Source organism: Solanum dulcamara, chromosome 9 (genome assembly GCF_947179165.1).
Source record: "Solanum dulcamara chromosome 9, daSolDulc1.2, whole genome shotgun sequence".
Lineage (NCBI taxonomy): Eukaryota > Viridiplantae > Streptophyta > Magnoliopsida > Solanales > Solanaceae > Solanum > Solanum dulcamara.
In genome coordinates this window covers 73,939,799-73,954,069 of record NC_077245.1, presented here as the reverse complement: position 1 = coordinate 73,954,069, position 14,271 = coordinate 73,939,799, and the positions used below count along the sequence as shown (strand labels likewise).

General features: G+C 34.6%; 1 protein-coding gene across 5 annotated transcripts; it reads left to right on the top strand.

Annotated features, from left to right (window-relative positions):
• Positions 1 to 310: 310 nt before the first annotated feature.
• Positions 311 to 11,167, top strand: LOC129902778 (OVARIAN TUMOR DOMAIN-containing deubiquitinating enzyme 12-like). 5 transcript variants are annotated; one of them, XM_055978175.1, is made up of 13 exons: positions 311 to 580; positions 2,105 to 2,221; positions 2,628 to 2,955; positions 3,039 to 3,211; positions 3,466 to 3,539; positions 4,466 to 4,520; positions 8,060 to 8,134; positions 8,216 to 8,289; positions 8,370 to 8,418; positions 8,964 to 9,048; positions 9,868 to 9,924; positions 10,664 to 10,751; positions 10,847 to 11,167. In XM_055978175.1, exons 2-12 carry the CDS (start codon positions 2,204 to 2,206, stop codon positions 10,741 to 10,743), a joined length of 1,068 nt encoding a protein of 355 aa, XP_055834150.1. In that variant the 5' UTR covers positions 311 to 580; positions 2,105 to 2,203; the 3' UTR covers positions 10,744 to 10,751; positions 10,847 to 11,167. The 5 variants fall into 5 exon arrangements, with proteins under 5 accessions (XP_055834150.1, XP_055834152.1, XP_055834151.1 ...); XM_055978177.1 differs by lacking the exon at positions 2,105 to 2,221 and having other exon boundaries at positions 314 to 368; positions 541 to 580; XM_055978176.1 differs by lacking the exon at positions 2,105 to 2,221 and having other exon boundaries at positions 314 to 580.
• Positions 11,168 to 14,271: the final 3,104 nt, after the last annotated feature.

Here is a 14,271-nt window from a genome sequence, read left to right as displayed (position 1 = left end):
AAATTAAAGGCTACTTTTCGCTATTAATTTATATTTTTAGATATTTATATTGAGAGAACCCATGATCATTTCATGTGGAAGGGAAGGAATAGAGCCAAAACGATTATTCCAACCTATTCTCTTAGAAATATTAAATATGAAAAAAGAAAAGTATTGAACTTTGAAATTCATTTATTTTAAAAAATAAAAACTAATTTACTTAATATAAACTAAAAAAAATATTTTTATATTTAATTAAACAGTGTCATATAAATTGAAACTGAGAGGGAGGAACTAATAAAAAAAAGGAAAAGGAATAAACGGCGAGGATGGAAGCCGAAAAACTCCAAAAGAAGGGACTGAGTACTGAGGAAAGAAGTCAGAAAGAGGTGCATTTGCAGAATTTTGATTCCATTTCTACTGTCCATTTCCTCTCTCTCTCTCTCTCACCTCGTGACATCCGTCCTTCTCCACTTCTCCCCAATCATCAACCATTTTTCCCCATCCATATATCACTATTGGTATTTGTGGCTTCTGAAATACGGTTTTTTGTTTCCTCAGTTGAACGAATTGCTGTCATTTGGATCGGCCGGAATTAAATGTAAGTTTAACAAGCATTGTTGTGATTTTGTATGAATGGATGAAATTGTGTGTGTTTTTTGCTTTATTCCGAGTGTTCATGTGTGAAGTAACGATGAGTATGCGTTGATTTTGTTCATTTGTTGTAGAATCTGGTTGAAATGGATCGAGTTGATCAAAATTTGTTGTGATTGAGATAGATATGTGTATGTACTGTTTTGTGTTCTTTTTTTTTTCAACAGCATTTTTCCTCAGTTGAATGAGCTGTTGTAATTTGGATTGGCCGGAATTAAATGTAAGTTTAACGAACATTTTTGTGATTTTGTATGAATAGATGAAATTGTGTGTTTTATTGTGTTTCATTCCGAATGTTTATGTGTGACGTAACGCGTGCGTATAAGTGATTTTGTTCATTTTTTGTTGAATCTGGTTGAAATGGATCGAGTTGATCAAAATTTGTTGTGATTGAAATAGATATGTATATGTACTGTTTTGTGTTTTTTTTTTCCGGCAGTTTTTCTCAGTAGAACGCGCTGTTGTAATTTGGATCAGCCTGAATTAAATGTAAGTTTAACGGCTGTTTTTGTGATCATTTATGAATGGATGAAATTGTGTGTGTTTTGTTCTTTATTCTGAGTGTTCATGTGTAAAGTAAAGATGAGTATGAGTGATTTTGTTCATTTGTTGTAGAAGTGTGTAATTGTCAGGTGATGAACAGTTTGAAATGGATCGAGTTGAATAAAACTTGTTGTGATGAAATTGAGTGTGTTTTTGTGTTTCATTCCGAGTGTTCATGTGTGAAATAACGATGAGTATGAGTGATTTTGTTCATTTGTTGTTGAATCTGTTTGAAATGGATTGAGTTGATCAAAATTTGTTGTGATAAATTCAGATTGATGCTTTAATTTGCTCTCTGTATTTTTATGGGGTTGCTTTGCGTGCATTCCTATGGGGATGTGTAATTGCCAACTCTGAAAGAAAAAGGGAGAGGTTATTTGTAGGTGAAATACGGATCAAGTTAATCATAGGTTGTTGTGATTGATTGAGATTGCGTTATGTACTTTAGTTTTTAATTTGCTTATTCTCAGTTCTTTCTTCTGCTTAATCTGAAAGAACCATTGGCACTTCGTCACCAAAATCTGTGTATTTGGCATTTGATTGCTTAATATTTGAAAAACTATCTTGAAGTAAATAGTAATTACGAGCTGGTTTCAAAGGGAAAGAAAAAGAAATGATGGTACAGTGAACTGGAGATTGCTCTCTCTATCAGTGTGTGTTTTAAATGACTAAAATGGAATTATTAAATACTAATGCCTCAGCATTGATAAGCTAGTTTAGAGGTTTGGGTAGTTTATTTGAATTGCATGACATTGACCGCCTCATTTAAAAGTTTAAACTATTAAAGAAGGACACTTTTGGTTTATTGAATTTAGATCTGCATAAGTTTGTTAGGTTTAAAATATACACATGGAAGGATTTTGCCAAGGTGTGGTCACCTTGCATTGCATTCTTTTAATTTCATATGCCATTGTCTTTTCTTCAAAAGTGTTGTCTATAGATGCTGGTGTTCTGAGATGATTTGCAAAGAGAGTCTGCCTTTCTGATTTGTATGGCCATTACCAAAGAATGTTGTTGAGGGCCCCACATGAATACCACAGAAAAAGTAGGTACACCTAATTCATGGTACACAGCCCCTTCAGAAAGCTTGAATGTGGATTCTCATTATGTACCTAACTAACTATGAAACCGATCCTTATTGCTATTATAATCTACAGGCACTTGAATGCAATTGTGTGAGTTACCTTTAATTTTAGTTGATTCCATTTTAGATCATTTGAAAAAGAAAACACAAGTGTATTATTATTTATCACAAAAATAAAAATAAAAATTGATATATTAGTTCTTTGCAATGTTCTTGTACTAAAGTTAATTTGGAGAGAAATGGATGTTCTGCATCTCGGAGCACAGATAATTGGCTTTCTCTTTTATCATTCTTAACTGCTACACAGCAATAATCATCAGTATTCATTGTTGCATGCTTTTATCTGATAAAAAATAAAACTGCTCAGATGATTACGCACGAGCAAGATCCAGATGTTGTCCGGTGGGGTCTTCAATTGTTTGATAGTGATCCCTATTCTAACTGTGCATATAGTGGTGCCATGCCCCAAAACAGCTTCGATTACTATCAGGACCATTACTTTAAAGGTGATCATTTTAGTACAGAATCTGGCAATGAGGAAAATCACAATTTCAATGCACAGCGTCTCCAGGAAGAACTGTCTCAGCTTTCAGTTGCTGAACCACCTTCAATTCTCCATCAAATGGAAGAACATACACAAACACATTTTTATCCACAAGGCTGGTTTAGTCAACCTATGGGAAACTACAATATTGGTATTGGAAGTGTTTGCTTTTTCCAACCTTATAATTATAGTTCTTGGATTATTTGTTCTGACTATTCATATTATAATTTCCAGGAGAAGAGAACTGTGATGAAGAAGAAATTAATGATGGAGCTTCCACTTCATGCTCTAGCCCAGGAGAAGAGTCATATACGGGGGAGGACTGGTCGTATTCACTTGAATTGACGGATGAATATGATCTTGATGGTGAAGTAGGGAAACGATTGAACCAGATGAGTCCAATCCCTGTAAGCATTCTATGTCCATATGTATAATGGGTTAGCAACTAAGATTTCAATTGTTGTCCTTCTCATGATCAACACAATCATCTGAAAAAATCGGGATTCATGTGCCAGAAATAGTTGGAGACATGTCTCATTGTGGTTAAACTTCAGTCTCTGTAGACACTTGAGAAATATACTTGTTTTTGTCTCTCAACTTAGTTGTGCCTCTTGAAATCTTTGCCTTTATGCTCATGCAACTTCTATACTTGCCTTTGCAGCACATTCCTAGAATCAATGGAGAAATACCGTCAATTGATGAGGCAACCTTAGATCATCAAAGACTTCTTGACCGGTATAATACAATTTCTTTGATGGAAGATGTGAATGTTTAGTTTAAACATCTACAAACCCTATGCTGGTTGTATAAACTTTGCAACTGTTTCGTTGCTCTAAATTTTACCTCACCACTTTGTAAAGATGCTGATCAACAAATTATATTTTGGTAAAACATAAATATCATATTGTTTCATAAGGATTCATTATTTTACTTCTTTTTTTTGCATGTTTTTCTATTGTTTGAAAAATTAAGTCCGTGTTATTTGATGGTAGGGATAATTCTTGTGGCTGTTAAGTTTGAACAAATTAAATCATGTAAATACCTATCAAAAAGGAGAAAATAATAGGAAAAGAACCAACCGGAAAGATATATTCCCCTCTGTCCCGCTTTATATGGCTGTATTATTATTTGAGAAGTCAGACTACTTTTTCTTTGACCATAACTTTTTCATTATTCTTTGTGTAAATTTTATTTTAAAAAGATTAAGAGCTCGATTTTATAATTGAGACCGAAAAGTAGATTGTTTGACCCTGGTATTCCTTCATTCTTTTTTAAACAAAGGGGTTCATTTTAACTCACTCTAAACCAATTTGTATGACATTTTTTCCGTTTTTGGATGTTCCAAAATATTTGCACCATTTTGTTTCTATACAACTTTCACAACATTCATGAATCTAAATTTATCAAGCTCTTCATACTTTAATTTTGATGTGATGTTTGCTCTCTTTTTAACCTCAACTTTGATATTCTCTCCATATTCCAATTATTTATTATATACGTCAATGAATTTCTTAAATCTTAAACTTCGTGTCCAGTTAAATACTATCACATAAAATGACACGGAGGGAGTATGTATAAAGAATTTGAGAGCGTGTTCTCTATTTGTTTCTCTTCTTTGTCATTCTTTTGTTTAAGGTGCAGAAGTTTGTTTATTTCTACAGATTACAGGTTTATGAACTAGTAGAATTTAAAGTTCAAGGTGATGGGAATTGTCAGGTCAGCTCTCCTACATTCATCATTCAATTCTTTTCAATAAAAAGTCACAATCTTCCCTGGCACAGTTATTTACTAGATAGTTGAGGATATCTGTAGTTTTGTTCGGTTTTCAAAAGAGGAGGGCGGGTTTATTATTTTGAATTCTTTAGACATAAGAAAGTAATAACTTGAATTAATAAGTTCGAAAAGGTTGTCTTTTCATTTTTACAAATTTCTTGAGTTATACAATGTAGATAAAGAATGAGAGATGGAACAACAAATATTCAATATTTTAAGAAACAAGACACTATTTTCAGATTGTCCAAATAGGGGAACTTACTTCCCTGTATGTGATATTTAAATAGCATCGGAGTTGCTAACTTCTAATCCCAATTTTAACAAGCTATGTAACAATAATATCATGTAAGCACTTATCATAAGATACGCTATGGAGGAAATGAGGAGTAGGCGCTGAAAGACTATTGCATCTGACATTTGGTTAAAAAGCTCCACCCAAGAAAGCCATCTCATATGGTTTTGGGATGTTATGTGGTTGCATATGGAATCTTAATTTAGAAGTTGGAACCAGCCTAGAAAATAAAGTGCTAATAGCTATATCTGCCCTGAAAACCCAAAAGTTTGGAATAATAGGAACATGATTTAGTTTCACCACTTTTCGTGTAAGCTCTAGTTTTCGGTGCTACATTTCACACAAGTCTCTTCTTTTTTTTTACCGTTGATATCCACATGTCCCTATCTTCTTACACTAGACAAATGCTAAAAAGTCCTTTCTTAAACATTAATCAAAGTTGATGCGAGAAGTGATGCACTCCTTATCAAAAAAGGAGAAGTGGTGCAGTTCAGGGATGTTAAAGCTGAGGTTATCTTAGGTCAATTGTGAGGGTTGCAAATTCTGTATTAAGAAGTAGAGAAATGATGAATACCCAAATTGGTAATCAGTTGGTAACTTTGAGAACTTTGCATAACAAGAAGAAAAGAGGAGAGGAGAATGAGAATAACCTCTCTTAGGGATTCAACTAAAAAGAATGCTCACCTCGTTTAAGCGTATATTTAATATTTGATCCTCCTGAATATTCCCTATATTTTTCTGTTGATATAAGTCAATAGTCTAAAATGATTGCATGATGAATCTCGAGTTCTTTCATCAATCAATCAAATCTCAAGTTCATCATTCAAACTACTACATTTCCATCCAAAGAACATTGGCTCTTGCTATGTCCAATCATCTGTAACCATTTAACTTATTCGGGCTCAAAGCGTTCCAATACTACTTTGCTTATATATGCTAGATATTCTCTAAATCTTACACTTACTTCTACATTGTCGTACCAGTCTTTAACCGAATTATTAGCAAACATCAGACCTAAAAGTGTAACAACATAGCTAAACTTGTATCCCAACTAAATAGTATCACCTACATGAATCTTTTGCTTACATTGTTTCAATTCTTGGCTATGTATATTGATTCCAAAGATGTTAGGTATTTTAGACATCTTCCTTCCCTGTGTGTTTAGTCTACCTCATCCCTTTCAAGCGCGTCGAATCATTGAATTGTCATACATATGGCTCGAGGCATATGGAATCAACGTTGGACATGGACTGCCATTTAGTCTCTCTAGTTAAGTCGGCTGTCCGCCGCCTTTCTTTCCCATGCCCGAGATGGTGGCCAGGGATCATCCTTTCAATAGGACAGAAAAGAAAGAAGGAATCTTCCTTGGAAGAACCTAGACGGTTTCTGGAAGCATCCTTGACTTTGTTGGTGATAGTCGCAGCACCAAGAGCTTTCAAGGGAGGGGGCCAGGATCTCTAGTTCTGTTCTGGAATCAAAACAAAAAAATGTAACTAAATAGGCAGGGAGTCGTTCAAATGAGACCCGAAGACCAGGAAGAATAAATAAGCAAAGGGAGGGGCTTCTTCCTTCAACAGAGGTAATGCTTATTCTTCTCCTTCCTAGCACTCTTGAATAAGGCAAGGCTTTTCCCTATTTCCTATCAAAAGCAATTTTAGTAGAAAAATGAATTCGCCTTCTTTTTTCAAAATGAAAAAGTAAACTACCTTAGTAAGCTAGCTTTGGTTGCTAAGCAAGCCGGGCACGTAGCCCTAGAACATCAGAATTTAGGTGCATCTGAGCACGTAGCCCCTCTCAGTAAAATCCCAGAAATGGGAGGGTGGCTGAGACAATAGTTGTAGTCAGAAATTGGTTACCTCTGGCTACAAACACCCAGATTGTCATCTGTATAAAGTATTTATCTACAAGTTTTTCACTTTTCATTCATTGAATGACTTGATTCCCAAAGGATGAAGGAAAACTTCTAGTGCACCCAGTTGCAGGTCATACACTATATCTTGCACACGAGATAGAAAAGTAAGAGTTCGGAGAGTTGTCTGACAACCTTCCCAGTTCCCGCTTCGGTTCCAAGAGTGCAAGAGGTCGGAAATCTGGTTGTTTCTGATGATGAAAAGAGCTTTTATCTTATGTGAAATTTATGAAAATCCAAACCATCTCAAGCGGGTTGCAACCTTCACTTAATTTATCCTTTATGCATGCTACGTGCTCTATTTGTCAGATATGGTTATTTTTACTTGTCTAACATTATAGGAATGAATATATTTCTTAATATCTGTGTCCGAAGATGATTATGGATATGTTCTCCTTATAGACGCAATATTTACATCCATATAATATTGTTGGTCTCACCACTATTCTACTAAAATTTACTTTGATAAGTATTTCTGTATCTTATAGTACTCGAGGTGCACCCTCCATTTCAAACATCCTATTTTAATTCTATGTCATATCTGCATCTATCATGTCATTTCCTGGAAAATCCAGTTTTAGAAGCTAAATTGGACATACTCAGGTTACAACCCTCCATTTCAAACATCCTACTTTTTTCTATGTTTCATGTCTGCATCTATCATGTGCCTCCTCCCCCCCACCCCCACTCCCGCTCTTGTATATATTGTGTCATTTCTTGGAAAATTCAGTTTAGCTATTAGTTCAGCATTTTTAGCCGCTAAATTCTGTCTAACTTCACCTTCACCTTCACCCTCTTATACGAGCTAAACTATACGCATATGCTGTTTTAGTTCTATTTATCCTTAACATTTAATCTCTAAAGTGCCTCTCCATAAATCCAACTTCTGATGGGCTCCCTCCATAGTTTCATGGATAATATCATCTGCAAATAACAGGCATGATTCGATTTGTATTATTGGTTGACTCACACATAGTAAGGGTAAACAATACAGCAGAAGGCAAACCTAGTGTAATTCAACATTTATAGAAAATTCCTTTGCCTTCCATTTACTTGTACTTTGACTGCTCCTTCAATGCATGTCCTTTATGAATTCCTTTCTTCTCAAGTACCCACACCTTCTAAAAGACTTTTTTCATAATTTATCATGTTTGAATCTCAAGTTAATAGTAATGCTGAAATTCAGTTGGGATTGAGGGGTATCATCTTAATCACAGTCTTGTTGTTCCCACCTAACTGTTCCATTTTCACTTCTGATTGGTAGAACATGTATTGTTCTAGTTTCGTGCTTTGTCAGATCAATTTTACCGCACCCCTGAGCATCACAAATTTGTCAGACAGCAAGTTGTGAATCAGGTCCGTAAAGCTTCACATCATAACATAAGCAAATCTCGCTTGATCATTGCGATAATAATATCATTTTTTTTGGATTATCAGCTCAAGTCATGCCCAGAGATGTACGACGGATATGTTCCCATGGCCTATCATGATTACCTGAACAAGATGTCAAAGTATCTCTTCAACTTTGTTTCTGAATTAATATCATTGCATGGATTACTTTAAATTTCTACTTTTGTGTAAATGAAATCAGGGATGGCGAGTGGGGTGATCATGTAACTCTACAAGCTGCTTCTGATTCGGTAAGTTTTTGGCCTGTGTTTTCTCTCACCCCATTGTTCCTTTCTTTCTATTTCTCTTATTCTGTGGTAAGTGAGAATTTGGAGGATGTCGGAGAGGCACTCTAGGCGTCTTTCTCTTTTAAAAATTCTGGCATATCATATCCAAGGCTAAGCACAAGGGGGTGAAGCTTTTCAAAAAACTTGCACCTAATAATTAAAATAGCCAAGACCCAAGAACTGCATATCCTCTTAACACCATTGGCACATTCTTCATTCTTGTTTAATCAACAAATATTAGTTGAAAGTTCAGAATAATTTCTTTTCTTCGTGCGTTTATGGAGCATTTTGTGAACATCATGTTGGAGTGTTGCAAAGAGGTGTTTGGATTCTATTAGTGGTTTATTAGTGATGCTCAAACGTAATATTATAACACCATTTTCTTCAGTGAAATCAATTGATTGGGGCCTGTCTTTTTTTTCCCTGATGAAAAAGTCAGTATTTGATTGTAGTTTGCTAGAAGAGTCAAGAAATTTATAAAATCTGACTTTCTCAACTATTCAATGCAGTATGGTGTAAAAATATTGGTCATAACATCTTTCAGAGATACCTGCTACATTGAGATACTTCCCACCATTCAAAAGTCTGAACGAGGTAAAAGATGTATTCTCATTCGTAAATCTGTTTTTGTTCCTATTCATGTTGCTAGATCTAGCTGCACCTTTGAACGTATTACTTATCATCAAAGTAATCCCTATGAAGTCGCGTTAGTACTCAAATATTTGCATTGGTTTGTCCACCACACCTAGTCGATTACTCAGTCTAGAAAAACTAGTGATTTATTTATTAGTTATCTGCTTTTGCAATGCATATATATCCTCTTGGCTAATCACACTATTGAATCCTATTTTGGAACTTTACTAATTTCTCTAGGTGGAGCAACTATTTATATTGAGTGCATAAATTGGAGAAAACATTGAATAGTTATGTTGACCTTAACTCTGATGTTAGCCTTGGCTTGAATTTTGAGCTGTGTCTTAGCTGTATCAACCTTCCAAATATATGAGTTATGGTACTACTGACCTCCGTGGATAGTTATGTCAAGATTCCTAGACGTGTATCTACAATAACAAAATTGTATGTTTTCTTTTAGGCTTGTTTTTTTCTTGTGGAATTTTAATTTCAAGCTTAAGATTTAAGAACAAATGAACATTATTATCGGAACTTGTTGATGAAGAACAGAAATATTTCGGTCTCCTTTGGGTGGTGGGTGGATTCATTTATTCCCATTGTGCAATTCAAAGGGAGATCATCCTTTTCTCTTTGAATATATCAAACAATTCTGAGTGATCCTTATCATTATTACTTTTATAATCATGAAAGAGAGTTCATATGAGATTGGTCTTAATTGTTGTTTCTCTTCAATTTTAACAAAGTTGGCATTACTCTTTTATATGAACTCCCGTGTTGCAGTTATCTTCTTGAGCTTTTGGGCCGAGGTTCACTACAACTCAATATATCCTGTACGAGGTGAGATCAAAATGTTTTAATTTAGAATTAGTTATTGTCTCTCAATTCCACCTCTTTTTCTGCTTTTATCTTTCTGTCACGTAAAGTTATACTGATTCTAATTTGAGTGGATTATTTATTTGTCAATTTTTACTACTATAAAAGCTTTTGCATTGAAATTGTTGCCAAAATAGTCAAGTAGAGGACTGACAGTCCAAGTTTATAATGGTCATTTCTGTATACGAATCTTTGGATTACCATGTGGGCAATAGAAAAGAAAAAAAAGGTTTCCATTAATATGAAGGAAAGTAAACAAGTCAAAGTGGTTCTATTGATTGACATGAAACAAAGATGATCCCATTACTTCATTAACAACAAAGTTACCTGGTACTTGTTTCTTGTTGCTGGTGAGAGGTGACAGATATCTCGTGGAATTAGTTGAGGTGCGCGTAAGGTGGCCCAGACCCATGGTTATCAAAGTAAAAAGACTCAAGTTGAAATCTTAAATAGTACATTAGTTCTTTCTGTGTGCTTGTTCAAATGGCCATTTCTTACTCGTTTCTTCTCCTCAAGTGATCCAAAAAAGAATCAGAAAATCATTGTTTCAAAATCATATATTCCTTTCCTTTCTCATTCTTTTCCTTAACAGTATATATGATCCAAACTGGGTCTTACCCGCATTATCTTCTTCCTTGGCGAATGAAAGTATTCTCTTGGGGTCTTCGTGTAACAGTTGAATCTGTTTGTTTCTGCCTTCTAGATATCACAGCCGTTGAGATGAAAAAGAAGTACTTAGCCATTTCAAATGAACAATTGGAATCTCAAGATGGTTACCAATGATAAGACTGGTATTAGACGCTTCACATATTCTGTTCAACTTCTGCAATTTTCAGTCTTAAATTATCCTAATCACTTCTAATTTACTTTTTCCATTACTTAGCAGCTAATACATGATGTTTGCCACAATGCTTCTGCAAATTACCGATAACCAGCTCAGGTGCAAGCCATTTTTTTCTTGATATTCTTTCCCAAGAGCAATATTTGATTTGAGTTTTGAACTTGCACTATTCATCTTTGCTAAATCCAGCAGCAAGTCTAACATTATTTTTCATATTCTCCCTCAAGTATGTCTACCTTGAATGCATCTACAAAATAAATACTCAGATGCATATTTATCTTCTCTTAACCTTTAATAGTCAGATGTATAGGTGAATATCTGAGTTCTGAAAGTATCATTTTTATCTCATGAAGTTAATTATAATGATTACTACTGCTCTCCCCCTTCCATTTTATGTGATTGGTATTTGAATAGACATCGTGTTAGAAACTTAGGGCCGAACATGTGAGATGAAATCACGATATAAAATTATATGAGATGAAGTTGAAGTTTTGTTTGAACATGCAATTTGGATTATTAAGTTGTATTTTTTATTCATAAACATAAAAATTTCATAAGTTGTGAAAATTATCAAAATTGTTCTAATTCTTTATACAATCTTATCAAACAAGCAAAAGTTCATAACAAAAGTATAATATACTATCACAAAGTTATTCTAAAACAAAACACAATATTTATTGATCGAATTTTAGTTCGGTAAAAAGGAAAATTGAACATGAGTTGTAGTGTACTATTCTTAGTGAAGTAATAATAAATTTGATTGGTGAGAGTAATGGTTATATTGGATATAAATGGTTTAAAGGTTGGTAAGATTTATAATATCAACTATAAATTTTGTTTACATATAAAATAAAATTAAATGGTGTATTTTTTAAAATAAATATAAACTTGTGGTCAACTTTTGTATGTGAAAACTATAAAAATCATTATATGAAGGAGAATTTGGGATCATGAGATGAAATCACATGTCAAATCATGAGATAAATTTCATGTCCAAACACTACTTAAAATGTAAATTTGATTCATGCACTATCATAATGGGTAGAAGATGAAAACGCTACAACAACAACATCCTCAGTGTAATTTCACAAGTGAGACTTGGAGAGTGGTGTGTACGCAGTCATATCCTAGAGATGTTGTTTTCGACATACCCTTGACTTAAGTAAAAAATATTTTTTAAAAAATCATGTATAAAAAGCAATTACAATAGTGAAGAATCCACATTGAATACAAATGGAGAAGAAAACAGTAGCAGCAACAAATAATATTTGTTTCCGACAGACCCTTGACTTAAGTAAAAAAAATTAAAAAACATGTATAGAAAGCAAATACAATAGTGAAGAATCCATATTGAATACAAATGGAGAAGAAAATAGTAGGAGCAACAATAATATGATAACTGAAGTCAAGGAGATTAAAATCGAAGAACAAGATAGTAGAAAAGTGATAAAAGCAATACTGATAAGGAAACTAGGCAACGCTCGACTACCTATTAATCTTCGAACTCCAAATCTTCCTATCTAGGGTCATGTTTTCGGTGAGCATCTTCCTATCTAGGGTCATGTCTTCGATGAGCTGTAAATGTGTCATGTCTTGTCTAATCACCTCTCTCTAATACTTTTTCAGCCTACCTCTACCTCTCTTTATTCCGAATATAGCCAACCTCTCAAACCTTCTCATTAGAGCGTGTGTAGATCTCCTCTTTACATGCTCAAACCATCTCAGTCTTTCCTCCCTCATTTTGTCTGCCATGAAATGAGAAGACTTTATAATTTTCCATTTTTTTCTTAAAAGAAATGCTTTTTTAAATAAAAGAGTACGTCTTTGTGGACTTTCTATCAAGCAAGTGGGACATAACATGAGCAAAATATTGATAGAGTCATTAAATTTTAACAAATAATAATTACTAGCATATTTGTTTATTACTATTTTATACAGTTTTCAAAGTTCAAATTCATTTAACTATTAAGTTTTAAATTTTGATGTGGTGTTTTATCTTATCAAATAACCCATGACAAAGTTTTGAGGGACCTTCTTTGGAGTTGCTTGGAGGTTAGAAGTGTCCCGATGATTTATATTAGGGCAATAAAGAACATATATGATGGAGCCAAGATTCGAGTTAGAACGGGAGAGCACTTCTAAGTTGAGATAGGGCTGCACCACGAATAAGTTCGTAACCATTTCTTATTTTCTTTGTGATGGATGAGTTGACGCGGTCTATTCATGAGGAGGTTTCATGGTGTATGTTATTGGCGGACGACATAGTGCTAATTGATGAGACTCAGGATAGAGTTAATGCTAGATTTGAGGTTTGGAGACAAACTCTGGAGTCCAAAGGGTTCAGGTTGAGCAAGATCAAAACAGAATAGTTGAAGTGCAAATTCAATGTAGCGTTAGATGAAGCGAACGTGAAAGTAAGGCTTGTCACTCAGACTATCCCCAAGAGAGAAAGTTTTAAGTATCTTGGGTTCATAATTCAAGATAATAGGGACATCGATGATGTTGTCAGACATCACATTGGGATGGCATGGATGAAATGGAGGCTAGCATCTAGAGTCTTTAGTGGTTAGACATTTCTTGTTATTTGGGGTGGAATGTTGGTCAGCCAAGAACTCACATGTTAAGAAGATGCATGTTATGGAGATGATGATGTTGAGATGGATGTGTGGATATACTAGGAGCGACAAGATTAGGAATGAGGTTATTTGAAAGAAGGTGAGAGTGGCATCTGTGATGGACAAGATGAAGGAAGCGAGACTGAGAGAATTTGGACATGTGAAAAAGAGGTGTGATGACGCTATAGTGATGAGGTGTGAGAGCCTAGTGGTAGGGGGTACACGAAGGGGTAGAGGTAGGCCGAAAAAGTATTAAGGAGAGGTGATTAAACAAAACATGCTGCAACTTCAGATTATCGATGACATGACTCTAGATAGAAAGGAATGGAGGTCGCATATTAGGGTAGAATGTTAGTAGGGGTACAAATGTTGTCTTGCCTTGCGAAGGCTCCTTGTAGTTATTGTCATTTGTTATCTATTGTGTTTCGATTATCACACTACTTGCTAATGTTACTGTTCTTTCTTATAAACTTGACACTGTTTTTCTGTCACAACCCAAAATGGGTCGTGAGTGGCACCCACACTTAACATCCTAGGTGGGAGAACCAACGATACAAACCCCAACTAATAAATATAACAATAACGCGGAAGCTTAAATAAATACGTTTTTCCCAAAACCTGAAAGTCATCACATGAAGGACATCTAAATTCTAAAACTAAGTCTGGAAATATCACACCAGAATAAACAAATAACAAAATATGTCCGAAAACTAAAGACATCATGCCATGACAAGAGATTCCATCGCTAGCTAAAAGGATAACTCACCTTGAAATCTTATGAACTGGAAACTAACTAAAGCTGAGGTCGAGTCGAAGTCGGTGGAACACTCGCTGCACTCCACAAAATAAAATAAG

Excerpts from the sequence above, each read along its gene's own strand:
- LOC129902778 (XM_055978173.1), top strand. The coding sequence starts at position 818 with ATGAGCTGTTGTAATTTGGATTGGCCGGAATTAAAT. Across the intron at positions 854-2,627 it reads TGGATTGGCCGGAATTAAAT|ATGATTACGCACGAGCAAGA; the intron begins GTAAGTTTAACG and ends AAAACTGCTCAG. Across the intron at positions 8,419-8,963 it reads TACAAGCTGCTTCTGATTCG|TATGGTGTAAAAATATTGGT; the intron begins GTAAGTTTTTGG and ends TATTCAATGCAG.